The sequence below is a fragment of the Osmerus eperlanus genome, chromosome 6 (assembly GCF_963692335.1).
Source record: "Osmerus eperlanus chromosome 6, fOsmEpe2.1, whole genome shotgun sequence".
In the NCBI taxonomy this organism is placed as follows: domain Eukaryota; kingdom Metazoa; phylum Chordata; class Actinopteri; order Osmeriformes; family Osmeridae; genus Osmerus; species Osmerus eperlanus.
The window spans coordinates 18,032,153-18,044,798 of NC_085023.1; the positions used below are offsets into that span (position 1 = coordinate 18,032,153).

General features: G+C 45.7%; 1 protein-coding gene across 2 annotated transcripts; it reads left to right on the forward strand.

Moving 5' to 3' along the window:
* The first annotated feature begins 39 nt into the window (after positions 1-39).
* Positions 40-10,210, forward strand: galm (galactose mutarotase). 2 transcript variants are annotated; one of them, XM_062464142.1, is made up of 8 exons: positions 40-163; positions 342-573; positions 831-985; positions 1,929-2,135; positions 2,876-2,957; positions 5,615-5,765; positions 5,966-6,140; positions 9,559-10,210. In XM_062464142.1, the coding sequence occupies exons 2-8, from the start codon at positions 387-389 to the stop codon at positions 9,634-9,636; spliced, it is 1,035 nt and encodes a 344-aa protein (XP_062320126.1). In that variant the 5' UTR covers positions 40-163; positions 342-386; the 3' UTR covers positions 9,637-10,210. The 2 variants fall into 2 exon arrangements, with proteins under 2 accessions (XP_062320126.1, XP_062320125.1); XM_062464141.1 differs by having other exon boundaries at positions 137-573.
* Positions 10,211-12,646: the final 2,436 nt, after the last annotated feature.

The following is a 12,646-nucleotide window of genomic DNA, read 5'->3' on the forward strand; positions in this document are numbered from 1 at the left end:
ACTTTCCTGAAAGGGTTATGAGGCTCTGTTTTAGGCTGTGTGCGTTAAAGTGTCTTTAGAGCTATCCTTCGAGCTTGTATCCGCCTCGACAAGTTACCCCTGAGTACAAAACGTACGTACCCGTAAACGTCCTTTAATGATGACGTCCTCGTATCACGCGGAGGTATGTTTGTAAACATCTCGTCTGCTTTTGAGTTCAAAGTACACGCTTTGTCATTATGACTTTCCTTCCATAAGTACTTCACTTGTTAAAGTATTGTGTGAGGAGGATGTTGTATACTTGAAAAAAATACTGTTAAGGGTTTGGACAAACACAAAAAACACAAACGGGTGTATTTCAGGGCAGCCTATCATTTTAGCAAATATCAGAGATACATTGTTGGAATATGACACAAGTCACACACGAGATGTTCGGTGAGATACCGGGGGAAGGTCGAGTGGAGAAATGGATACTCATGTCGCCTAACGTCACCGTGGAAATCATCAATCTCGGCTGCATCATCACATCTATAAAGTGTAAAGGAAAGAACGGTCAGGTTGATGACATTGTTCTGGGCTACGATCATTTGGAAGGTAGCTTGAATATTTCTACTTTTATGTATAAAAAGTTTATAGATCTGCTCACAATATACAATATAGGCTACTGTAGCTATTAGCCTAGTACCAGACAAACTGCCCTTGGATTTGCAAGTCTACGGCTACTTCCTGACAAAGCGTTATCATTGAAACATAATATGATAAAATAATGATGTTTAACTTAATCGCAAGACTTATACTTGTAACAGGTTTAGAATGGGATTTGCTGCTATGTTTGGGCCCTTTCTCTGCAGGTTATGTGACAGATCCTCGGTATTTTGGGGCCGTGGTGGGTCGGGTAGCTAATCGGATTGCCGGGGGGAGGTTCGTGGTGGAGGGGAGACAGTATCAGCTCGCTATCAACAATGGACCCAACGCCTTGCATGGAGGACTGAAGGGATTTAATAAGGTAATGCGCTTAATTGCACACACACACTCACACAGTAAGTGCTGTCCTGATCACCCAGGATGCCCCTCCTCCCCCTCCCCTCCCTACATCTCCAATTAAAGTATTATTGTACTTTGGTATTTGGTTAATTGCTGATAACAGCACTGACAGTCCGCCGCTGCTGCTAAACTGTCAGTCTAAAATATTATATATATATATATAGAGAGAGAGAGAGAGAGAGAGAGAGAGAGAGAGAGAGAGAGAGAGAGAGAGAGAGAGAGAGAGAGAGAGAGAGACAGACAGAGCTTCTCTACAGTCCGGCCAGCAGACCCGCTGATGAGATGTATGTGTGGGTGGACCTAGAGTTTCTTTCTCTGACTGCACAACGACTTTTATGAAAGCCATTATTACCTTTTGAAGTCAGTGTTGGGCAACAGACACACATTGTTTTCTGTGATTCCAATCCCTGGGGTAAAATTATAATGGTGCAAACGCAGGGTAGTGACAACACAAATAAAGATTGTGAGGATGAAAGGCTCTTTTGTACTGTCAACAAGCATCAATTCATTTACATGCTATTGTTTGGTCTGAGAGAAGATCAGTAATATTTGGTTCCAGCAGGGTTCAGTCTTGGAGAACGGTTCACTATTTTGCAAACACATACATGCATGCACACAGTTGTTATACTAAGTGTTGCACTCTCCCTGATTGCAGCTCTCTCAGCCTTTACTAAAGCCAGCCACTATTATCAGACATCGGATTGATTGTTTTACCCATTAACAGGGAAATTTCACAGACAGTTAGCCAGTCAAGTGAGGTTAGTCAGACTATTTACTGCCAAATAAGTCCTTCTTTTATTGCCACCAAATATATCACAAGGGCCAGTGCAGTGCATGTAGCATGAGAACCGAAGGATTCAGTGTTTCGATTTTTTTAAGTGAACCGTTTGACCCCCTCCACCCAGGTGCTGTGGGGGAGTGAGGGGGTGGAGGGTGGGGTGCGTCTCACGCACACCAGCCCTGATGGGGACCAGGGTTACCCTGGGGAGGTCCAGGTCTTGGTAACCTACATCCTGGAGGGGGATACCTTGACCACCCAGTACCAGGCCCGCTCCACCAGAACCACACCCATCAATCTCACCAACCACTCGTACTTCAACCTAGCTGGACAGGTGAGGTGGCAGGGGTGGTTGTGAGTGTCTGTCCTGTCTGTTTACAGGTCTGTCTACCTGCCTGGATGTCTGTCCTATCTGCCTGTCTGTTTACAGGCCTGTCTACCTGCCTGGATGTCTGTCCTGTCTGCCTGTCTGTTCACAGGCCTGTCTACCTGCCTGGATGTTTATCCTGTCTGCCTGTCTGTTTACAGGCATGTCTACCTGTCTGTATGTCTGTCCTGTCTGCCTGTCTGTTTACAGGCCTGTCTACCTGCCTGTATGTCTGTCCTGTCTGTCCTGTCTGTCCTGTCTGTCTGTCTGTCTGTCTGCGTTTGTCTGTGTCTGTATGGATAGTACCGCTGTGTGCAGATATGTCTGATGATAACTCACTTACATTTACCGCTGACCTAGCCGCTGCTTATTGATTGTATCGCAAATCCTATACATTCCGTGTTGATGCGTCACATCACGGTTAGAATAGCTGCTCCACTACCCTTATGGGGAGCATCCATCACAGCCCTGGTGTATGGTCATAAAGCAGCCCCCTCTGTGTGTCCTGTCACGGTTAAACGATGGGGTTTCAGAAGCATGCACGTGTGCTGGGTGACAGTGCCTAAAGGAATGTGCACGCTGTCTGAGATTGAGCTGCTCTTCAGCCTAACCTTGTCTGATAGCAGCCATCGGCACGGCAACAATACTCCTATCTCCCAGCCATGAACTAATGGTGTGTGTGTGTGTGCGTTCGTTTGTGTCTCCAGGGCTCAGCTGATATCTACGACCATGAAGTCTCCATCTTTGCCCAAGCCTATCTACCTGTGGACGACACCATGATCCCAACCGGTAAGAGATAAAACCCCAATTTGCTCTAAAGACACGAAGCATAATCCCAATAAATGGGTTTTGCTGGAATACTTTTGAAAGACACACTTTGTTCTTGTGAGAGTTGTATCTGATATGGCCTGCAGACAGAGCACTTTGTTTTTCCTCTTTTACTTTAATCTGGTTAGATCAGACATTACTGTGAGGAAGACTGGTATGTGATTATAACAGGGCTTCAAGCATGTGTCAGGGGGGGGGGGGGCAAGGTGGACAGGCAAAGCTTAGTTTTGTTGTTGCTCTTCGTGTGTTTCAAGGTTTGGCCTATAAATGATGTTGAGTTCATCAACCATTTGAGTTTTCCCCCAGAGCACCAAGTCACTTCACCCACTGTGGGGCTCACTCTACTTAACTAGCGGCAGTGCGGCGAACATGACACAACATCTTATCAGCCCTAATCATCATCATATAATGGGAGTCCGGTGGCTGAGTGGTTAGAGAATCAGGCTTGTAATCTGAAGGTTGCCGGTTTGATTCCTGACCGTGCAAAATGACGTTGCGTCCTTGGGCAAGGCACTTCACCCTACTTTCCTCGGGGGAATGTCCCTGTACTTACTGTAAGTCGCTCTGGATAAGAGCATCTGCGAAATGACTAAAATGTAAATGTAAATATAGATGGATGCTTCAGAGAGCGCTGCAGGCTGGGTGGAGCTGCAGGTTCCTCTCTTTTTGCTTTGTAAACCGTTAGAAAAAAGGTAGTTGGTTGCTCCATTTTTGTCGGCTGCAATTACATCACGTGATTCCAGAGAATACCCAACGAAGGATCACGCTTCGCTCCATTAGTAATGCCTGCTCGGTGTTCGTCCACAGTGGCATGTTCCCTTTACATGACTGGAAGGAGAGATTCTCCCCTGTCTTGGTAATGGGGTGTGAAATTTGTAGGGGTGACATGAATTCTCCTCATCTCCTAGTCTAGTCATCCTGCGCTACTGTAGATAAGAAGTTGCTGATTGCAGCACCTCTTATGTTTAGCCCACTTAGGTTATTTTCAATTGTTATTCTTATATAGGTTATTCTTATTTATTAGGTCCATTATTATTTAATTCTTCATTTATATACTAAATATTGTTGAGAAGAATAGTTGCTCATAAAGGATTAGGACTTAATATTGTTGGTTTATATATGCCACTAGGAAACTGTCCAGAGGGGCATGGCCCAACCATTCCGATGTGTCTGGACTTGTTACAAATGGCATGACATTTTGATGTGGATTATGTAGATGCAGGTGACCTTCAGGAGACAGAGGTTTGGTATGACGTTTGGGGTACGAGTTCATGATCAGGGCTTTTAAAAGTGTTTAAGGTTCTTCATGAGGAGGGCCTTCTCCTACCTCTCCTTCGCTCCCTTCCTCTCCTCAGAGAGATCGTAGGGGGTGGAGATGACTAACTAGATGGATGACGGCCAGATCCTCTTGCCGTCATCCATTATTCTCCCTCTGTCTCTCTTGATCCTCTGTCTCTCTGTGTTCACTTTATCTCCGTCTACCTTCCCTCCCACTCCCTCCCTCTCTCCCTCTGTCTCTATCCTAACACCATCTTCTTCTGTCTCTACCCATCACCTTCTCTCAGTGGATTTGACTGGATCGTTTCTATCTGCCTTCCTCTATCTGGCATATATAGTGTTCCTGTCCTTACCTCTGTTATCCCCTAGTCTCGCTCTCTCTCTCTCTTCCTCGCTTTCTGTGTTGCCCTGCCCAAGTTACAACTGTTACCCTGTCTGGCTTGCATGCATAAGGTCAAGTTGTGGCCGTGTTTGAAACTAATCATGAACACACTTCAGATTAGCCCCGGCCTCCACCGATTGGTAGCCTAGCGCCAGCTATGTAGCTAGTTTCTGGTTGGCTAGACAAACGCATCCATTATTGTTCAATTACCAACAGGCCCCATGGGAGCCCCTAACGATGCAGACAGAATAGTTAATGATTGTTTATTTATAGAACCTTTTTGGAGCCTCAGTGGTTTGGTCTGTGAAGTTGAAGTCTGAGTGAGACTGTTGTTTTTATTTTGGACTTGGTCTGTAGGTTTATTGGTAGAATACAAGAGATTTGGACCTGGCTAATTGAAGGGGGGGGCATCTGGTGTTGGGTTGGAGGCTATCTTTCATATAGAGAGTGTAGGAGAATAAGAGTTGTTAATGAGGACCGTGAATATCTACGGTGGACTGGGAACAACACTACAGACACCCAGGCCTGCCGCTGCCTCTAACTAGCTGCTGACTCACCTGCCCCGACTCCAGACTCATCCCAGGAGCCTCTGGCAGCTGCATCCTCAACTTCATTTGTTTGGATTTAGATTCTCTCTCTCTCTCTCTCTCTCTCTCTCTCTCTCTCTCTCTCTCTCTCTCTCTCTCTCTCTCACACTAGTGTTTGTTGCGTCTGTTTGCGTTCAGTCACATTCACCCTCTCTATTTGTGTTTGCGTGTTGAGAAAACCTTGCGTCACTATCTCTGGTTTCATTTCCTGTCTCACTTCCTGTCACAGGTTTATGGGACACGACAGAGATGAGGAAGACGATATCCCTCGTATCTAAAGTCCCCTGAGGAGTTGCCATGGCAATCATTTTCGGTTGTTGGGTGTGGGGGGGATGAATGATTGTAACCCTTAACATCCCTTGTGTCTACAGGCGAGGTCAGACCAGTAGAACGCACTCCCTTTGACCTCCGGAGGCCTGTTCTGATTGGCTCCCGGCTGAAGGATCTGCCAAGGCCTGGGTTCGACCACACCTTCTGCCTGTCGTCACCTGGGAATCCTTCGGTGGAAAGACCATGTGCCAGGTCCTCACACACACCCTACCACGCTGCAACACACACACACACACTACCACGCTGCAACACATACACCCTACAAAGCTGTGACACACTCTGTCGTACTGTTACCCAATATCCCTCCACTGATAAAGTATTGAGGAAGTAGCTCTCTCTCTTCCTCTCCATCTTAGCCCCGCCTTCTCTCTTTTCATGTCTCCTCACTATAGGGTGTGTCACCCTGTGAGTGGGCGTGTCCTGGAGGTCAGCACCAGCCAACCAGGTGTCCAGTTCTACACTGCCAACTTCCTGGATGGGTCATTGGTGGGAAAGGGCGGGGCCTCCTACAGGAAACACAGTGCCTTTTGTCTAGAGACCCAGAATTGGCCCGATGCTGTCAACAAGGTACATCAAATTTGTATTTTTATAGCCCTTTTTACAAGCATGTCACAGAGGGCTTCACACTCCTCCATAAGCTTTTATCTGAAGGTTTCTATATAAACTCTGGGAGGTGCTCTCAAATCACAAAGGCTCCCCGTAGACTGTAAGATATATCGACCATGTGCTTGCTTGGTGGAACCAAATCAATAACCCCCAACTACAGACCCATATGGCATTCCTGGCAAGCTTTATCAAGTACTCTCAATTGGGGATTTTAAAAACAGATGCAATTAAACACACACTGTTGTTTTTCAACACTGTCACACCAAATTAATCTTTTCCTTGATCCTTTATCTTCAATAGAATTTTTGATTGTTTTAATGATATATTTTCTTTGGGCAGATTCCACCTGTAAAATCTGGGTTAAAGGTTAATCATGTTTTTGTTAACTAAATGATTCATGATGCTGAAGATGGAACATGCACGGAGGGATATAATTAGATTATTAGATCAGATAAGAAATCCTTTATTAATCCCAGAGGGGGACGTTGGTGTGTCAACAAGTAGCATAAAAAGAAGACAAATGTTTAACAGCAGATAAAATACAAACAAACTAAAAGGTCACTGTCTATTTAATGGAACAGGTAACTGTGAAGGGGATTTTAAATAGATATATTTATACACATACATGTATGTATCTCAAATATTATACTAGAAATACTACAATCGAAGATTAATTGGTTTAAAAAAAATATCGAATATTGATGAATTCAGTATTGTTAAAATGTATACATTTCAAATCTTTGTGTAAAAAAAATATACTTATGCTACCTATACCATCGAAAACCATGTCATTATGCATGTAGCACTGTCTACTATATTTATTCAACTGAACAAATAAGTCACAGCATGGCATTAAAGTCTTTTAATAGTAAACCTTTTTCAGTGGTGATACCTCTAAGAGCACCAGTTGGGTTGAACAGAAGAGAGTTTGTTATTCCACTGACAGTAGTGGAACTGCGTACGATCAATGGTCTGGTCCGAGGGTGGAGAACAGGCGAGGAGAGGGGGAGAGAACGGTGGATTAAAAGAGAGAGCTGGCCCGTGTGTCCCCTGGTCTCTTCCACCACTTCAGTGTGAGTACAGTCAGAAAAGCATCTCATCGGCAGTCCATCAGGTATTATGAGGTGTATTCTAGCCTGGTTCAAACTCTGGCTTTCATCTACTCTAAAGCCTGAGAAAATGTGATGGAAGGTACTGATGTCATTGATTTGCATTTAGCGAGCATGACACAGAGTTGGATGACACACACACGTGTGTGTGTGTGTGTGTGTGTGCGTGCGCGTGTGTGGGTGGGTGGATTTACGGGGGCGATTGTAGTTTGAGTAATCCTAGAATAATGGGACAGCCCAGTCACCAAGTCCATGGAAGATTTATTGAGCTCTGAACACACACTCCTCTCCTCCCTTTTCCTCACCCTAACTCATTCCCTCTCTCCCAGTCCCCCTCTCTCTCCCTCCCTCTCTCTCTGGCCCTCACCCACCCTCCACTCTCTTTTAACTCCCCTCCCCCTTCCCCCTTCCGTCACCCATTCTCTCCATCTCTGTTTTCTCTCTTTCCATCTCCATCATATCTGTTTGAAATTGCACTCTCCCGTCCCTCCATCATCCTCTCGTTCTGCTGTGTCGGTCCGTTCGGATTCACACCCGGAGAGATTGGAGGCAGGAGTGGAGATAAGGATGGGGGGATGGGGGGGGGGGCAATTTCCATAACCACTGTTCCTCCTCTTCTCTCTCTCTCCTCTCCATATCCTCTCCATTTGGCTATATTATATCTGCATTCGTTTTCTACTTTTCCCCATCACACTCACCAGAGCTCACAGTTCTGGGCCCCATAGCAGGGTCACGCTACCACGCTACCATGCTACCACGCTACCACGCTACCACGCTACCATGCTACCACGCTACCATGCTACCACGCTACCATGCTACCACGCTACCATGCTACCACGCTACCACGCTACCACGCTACCATGCTACCACGCTACCACGCTACCACACTACCAGAGAGAGGGAGAGATAAAAGTGAGGACAGACAGACAGAAAGACACAGGACAGAAAGAGTGTGTGTTCCGGGTGCTTTCAGCCGGGTGTTTAACAGCTCGGTATTGACCATTAGTGCTGCCTTACTGCTGTGCTAATGGCAGCTGGTAGGAAGGTAATTATAGGCCTTTGTGACTCCCAGACGTGGCTCACATTCAGAACACAAGTGCTAACTCCTACACTGGCTCCCGCTGTGCAATAAGACAGGAAGGAGGGTAAGAGAAGGAGAGAGAGAGAGAGTATTTGTTTTAGCGAGAGGTGGGAAGAGAGGGAAAAGAGGAGAGCAAAGGACATAGGGAAAGAGTCAGCTAGTCAGTGCGACAGGCAGGCAGAGAGCGACTCAACCAATTTGCATACGTTTGTGCTCTGGAACACAGAGTGCGAAATGACAGGGAAATGACAGATTGAGAATCCCTACCATTTGCATGTAGATCAAACCGCTGACACGGGCCATGTACTGGGGGAGGAGGACAGTTGTGTGTGTGTGTGTGGGGGGGGGGGGGCTGCTAGGTGGCAGGAAAGGGAGGAAGGGGGGCATGGATGGAGATGGGGAGTAGAAGGATTGAAAGGGGAGGGCAGGCTGTAGTTCTGTACGTGCCAGTTGTCGACTTGTGTTTGAACTCTATTAATCTCTTAAATATAGTCCGTAAACTGTTGTGTACACTCGAACACTGGCTCCCTAAATATGACCATGTTAGGTCCATGTGATTGAAAACCCTAGATTATACCCCAATGGCCAACTGTGTGTGCAGTGTGTGTGTGCAGTGTGTGTGTGTGTGTGTGTGTGTGTGTGTGTGTGTGTGTGTGTGTGTGTGTGTGTGTTCGATCAAGTGCGTAGACGTCTCGGACAGCTGTCAGTCAGTGACACAGCCAAATAACATCTCCCGCTTTCCCTCCTAGCAACATCCTTCCACAGCTGCACGATCGTAGCAACCAGCTCATAGCCTCCCACGGTCCTCCGCGAAAGCCTTGCAGAGAGAGAGACACTCAACAGATCTAAACCCAACTCACCCCCCCTGTCCCCGTCCCCCCTTGAAGACAGTGCTGACATGCAGATCTGTCTCTAGTTACTCTTCTACCAGCATTAAACCTCAATGCGAGGAAGCATCACTTAAGTGTTGGCCGTCTTGCAGGTCCCCGTGGGTTGGCTAGTGGGTGGGAGGTGGGGAAGGAGCACGCGCCCCCAGCCCCTCAGGACTAACCAAGGTGCCAGATTATCAGACACAGAAGTTCACAGGGAGGGGTAATGAATGTGGCCTCTTGTTGTGGCCTTTGCTCTCTGACCTGTGTGTGTGTGTGTGTGTGTGTGTGTGTGTGTGTGTGTGTGTGTGCCCGCACAGACGTCCTTCCCGGACACTCTGCTGAGGCCAGGGGAGGAGTACAGACATGTGACTCGCTTCACCATCTCCACAATCTGATGGCCATGACGACGCAGGGGTGAGGGGTCAGCGTGGAGCAGCCAATCACAGCACCGGGCACGGAATACTGGACCTCCACCCCGTCCCAGACATGCTCCGTGGGGAAAATAAAGGCACTCAAGTGAAAGATGAAATGGTTGTAATATTCAATAACTTACATGAAGTAGACGCAGCATGATTCTGGAGGAATCTGATGTTCAATTCGGTTGTTTATTTTCATTGGCTCCTGAAGAAATCAGTGACCAATCACAAGCATCATGGCTTTCTTTTCTCAGTTCTACACATTGCAGTCTTTTCCGTGACCATGCTTTTTTTTTGTACCACCGCTTCCATAACGATTGTCATCTCAGTCAGGTTTCTGAGGTGGTCTGGGTCACACAGACCCACAGGTTATGTGTGTTCTAGCATTCTATCATTCTGGGGAAATTGTTGTGTTTTTTCCTGTCTCATCAGCATTCACTGGACGGCTGCTTTGATTGCTGCACTCGGAGAGTTTCTGCAGCTCCATGAAAACAGCTATGAAATCACCTCATTTGTTTGCATTTGTATTCAATAAACAACTTATTTGCATCTCTGAGGTGTCGGTGTGTTTTCCTCTGCATGGGTTCTGGATGGAAACTAGAGCTGAGCACTATGAATCCATATGAAACACCATATTGATGAACTGTGGCCGTATTTAAATTCCTGTGGTTACATAATATTGGATGCATGTTAAGGGTTTTCTGCAACATTTGACGGTATGTTCCAGAGATGTCCTGTCATATGACGTCTTGTCATATTTTGGCTGTGGGTTTGTCTTCGCCAGAGCCAGTTGTGACCTGGATTCTGCCCTGCTTTGAGACCTCCCCAGTCAAACCCATCTGATGGGATGCTAAACTCACAGCGTTACCATAGGAACTCTCTTTTGCCCAACCTTCAAAAGACTAAAACTTCAGAAGTCTGCCCCAAAGCCATTCTTGTCTCATTCTTGGCTACTGCGAGATGGAACACTGAATGCTAACAAGTTTCTCAAATCTCACTGCTAACACACTGCTGTCTGCCTGCCTGCCCACCCTGCTTGCTTACAGTACCTGTCTGCCTTCCTGCCTGACCACCTGTCTGTCTGTCTGGCTACTTGCCGACTCAGGTAAGTTAAGATCTAAGTGATTTTCTAGCTCAACCAAATATAGAAGTCAGTCATACAATTTCAGGGTTACAACTAAATGTATTACTACATGTGGGTTTCTTTCTAGTCTGCATAAATTGCTTATCGAATTTGTGCAACACCTGTGATGTGTGACCGTGTTGTTGTCGGTAGATTGTACCGATTATATATTTATATAAATCAGTTGCATTGGGTAAGGCAAATGTTTTTCCTGGAATTAGTAAAAACCAACTTGTCTTTTTAAATATAGTCCTCATAAAATTGTGTTCATGACTTTGCTTTAAGCACCACAGACTGTTATCTCTTTTCAGTAATTTGTCAGAACATCCTTGCCTTCAAGCAGTAGCATAAGCCATTTCCCCCCTCAGCAGCAAAGAGATAACATCATCATCCACCCTCAGGCCCTCCAGACCAAAGCAGTCGCCAACAGAGCTCCATGCTGAGAACTGTTTACAAGGCATCTAAAGCTGCACTGCTATTAAAGCACCTGGAAAACTTCAGGACATTTTACATCTGCTTCTAAGATTACACAAGCGTGTATAATCAATCTATGGAACTTGATTGGATGCTAATGCATGTGTCTGTCTGTATCAAACTATATATAATTTTAAAAAAATACAAAAAATCACTGACTGAGGGGTGACCTATGATCGTATTTCAGGGTATTCAGTCACCTACCGTTCTCCTGGTCACTCTCTAATCCTCTAACCTCTGACCCTCGGGCCACGGAGACCCATATTGTAGAAAGGAGCTAAGACCTTATCATCATGGAGTATGCCCAGAGGGACTTGTATGCATGCTCCCTCCAGCCACTCTGCCATTATAACCTTAAGAACCAGGATCAACCTGTTGTCTTTTCCCTCTTTCCACTCTGCATTGAGGGGGACAAGCTTCAGTGTCAGAAGCGTTCTAGGCCGCTAGAAAGCTTTTATTCTGCTGTCAGTCTTCCTCAGTGGTGGGCTTCTCACATGTAAGAGATGAGAGCTCCTTGGACAGCGATACTCTTCCTGTCACAGAAATACCCACACAGTTTCACATTCACACACGTTTATCCTTTGCACTCCCACTCAAAATCTCTTTCTATTCTATCGCTGTCTCTTTGGTCTCCCTCTCTCCTTCCACTCTCCTTTTGTTTGTCTCCCACTCACTCTCTCTGGGTCTCTCTCCACTTCTTTCCTTCCCAGGAGCCACAAGTGAGCATGACACAGCGGTATCTCTCTTAGCGACGGCACAGGCGCATTACTTCACTTGCTGAATAAGCAATATTGTTTTGTGGAAATCCCAACTTAAATTGACCAGAGCTGACTTGAATGTTCATTGAAAATGTTTCCATGTTCACTCTGACAAAATAATGAAATATTGTCTTACATGCTCTGTGTACTGAACTTGTAACTAGGATATGTGTGTTGTGTCATTAGATATAAGTAAAGATAACATCATAAGTCCTTTTTTTAAATAAAAGTATTGTACATATATATATAATAATAATAATAATAGATATAAATAATAATAATGTTTTTTTTTTTTTAAGGGGGGGGGGGGGATTAGGTTGAGAGAGGGAGCAATTCCCACTATGTAAAGCTCACATCGGGCATCTGACAACTCAGCTGTGCGTACTGGGAAGAGTTGTTAAGGCATTATATTATCAGGGGGGAGAGTGGTAAGCCTCTCAAAGTACAACAGCAACAGATCCCAAATGTTATGGAACTTGTCAGTTGATCCTCTAGAGGAATATTTAATTTTCTTTAATTTCAGGAATAGCATCAGGTCAGTAAGCCAGACTGACACAGTCGGTGGTCGAGGAGATTTCCACTCCCATAAGTCCTTATTTTAACCTTCAGGAAGTGAAACCAATATGATGATGTT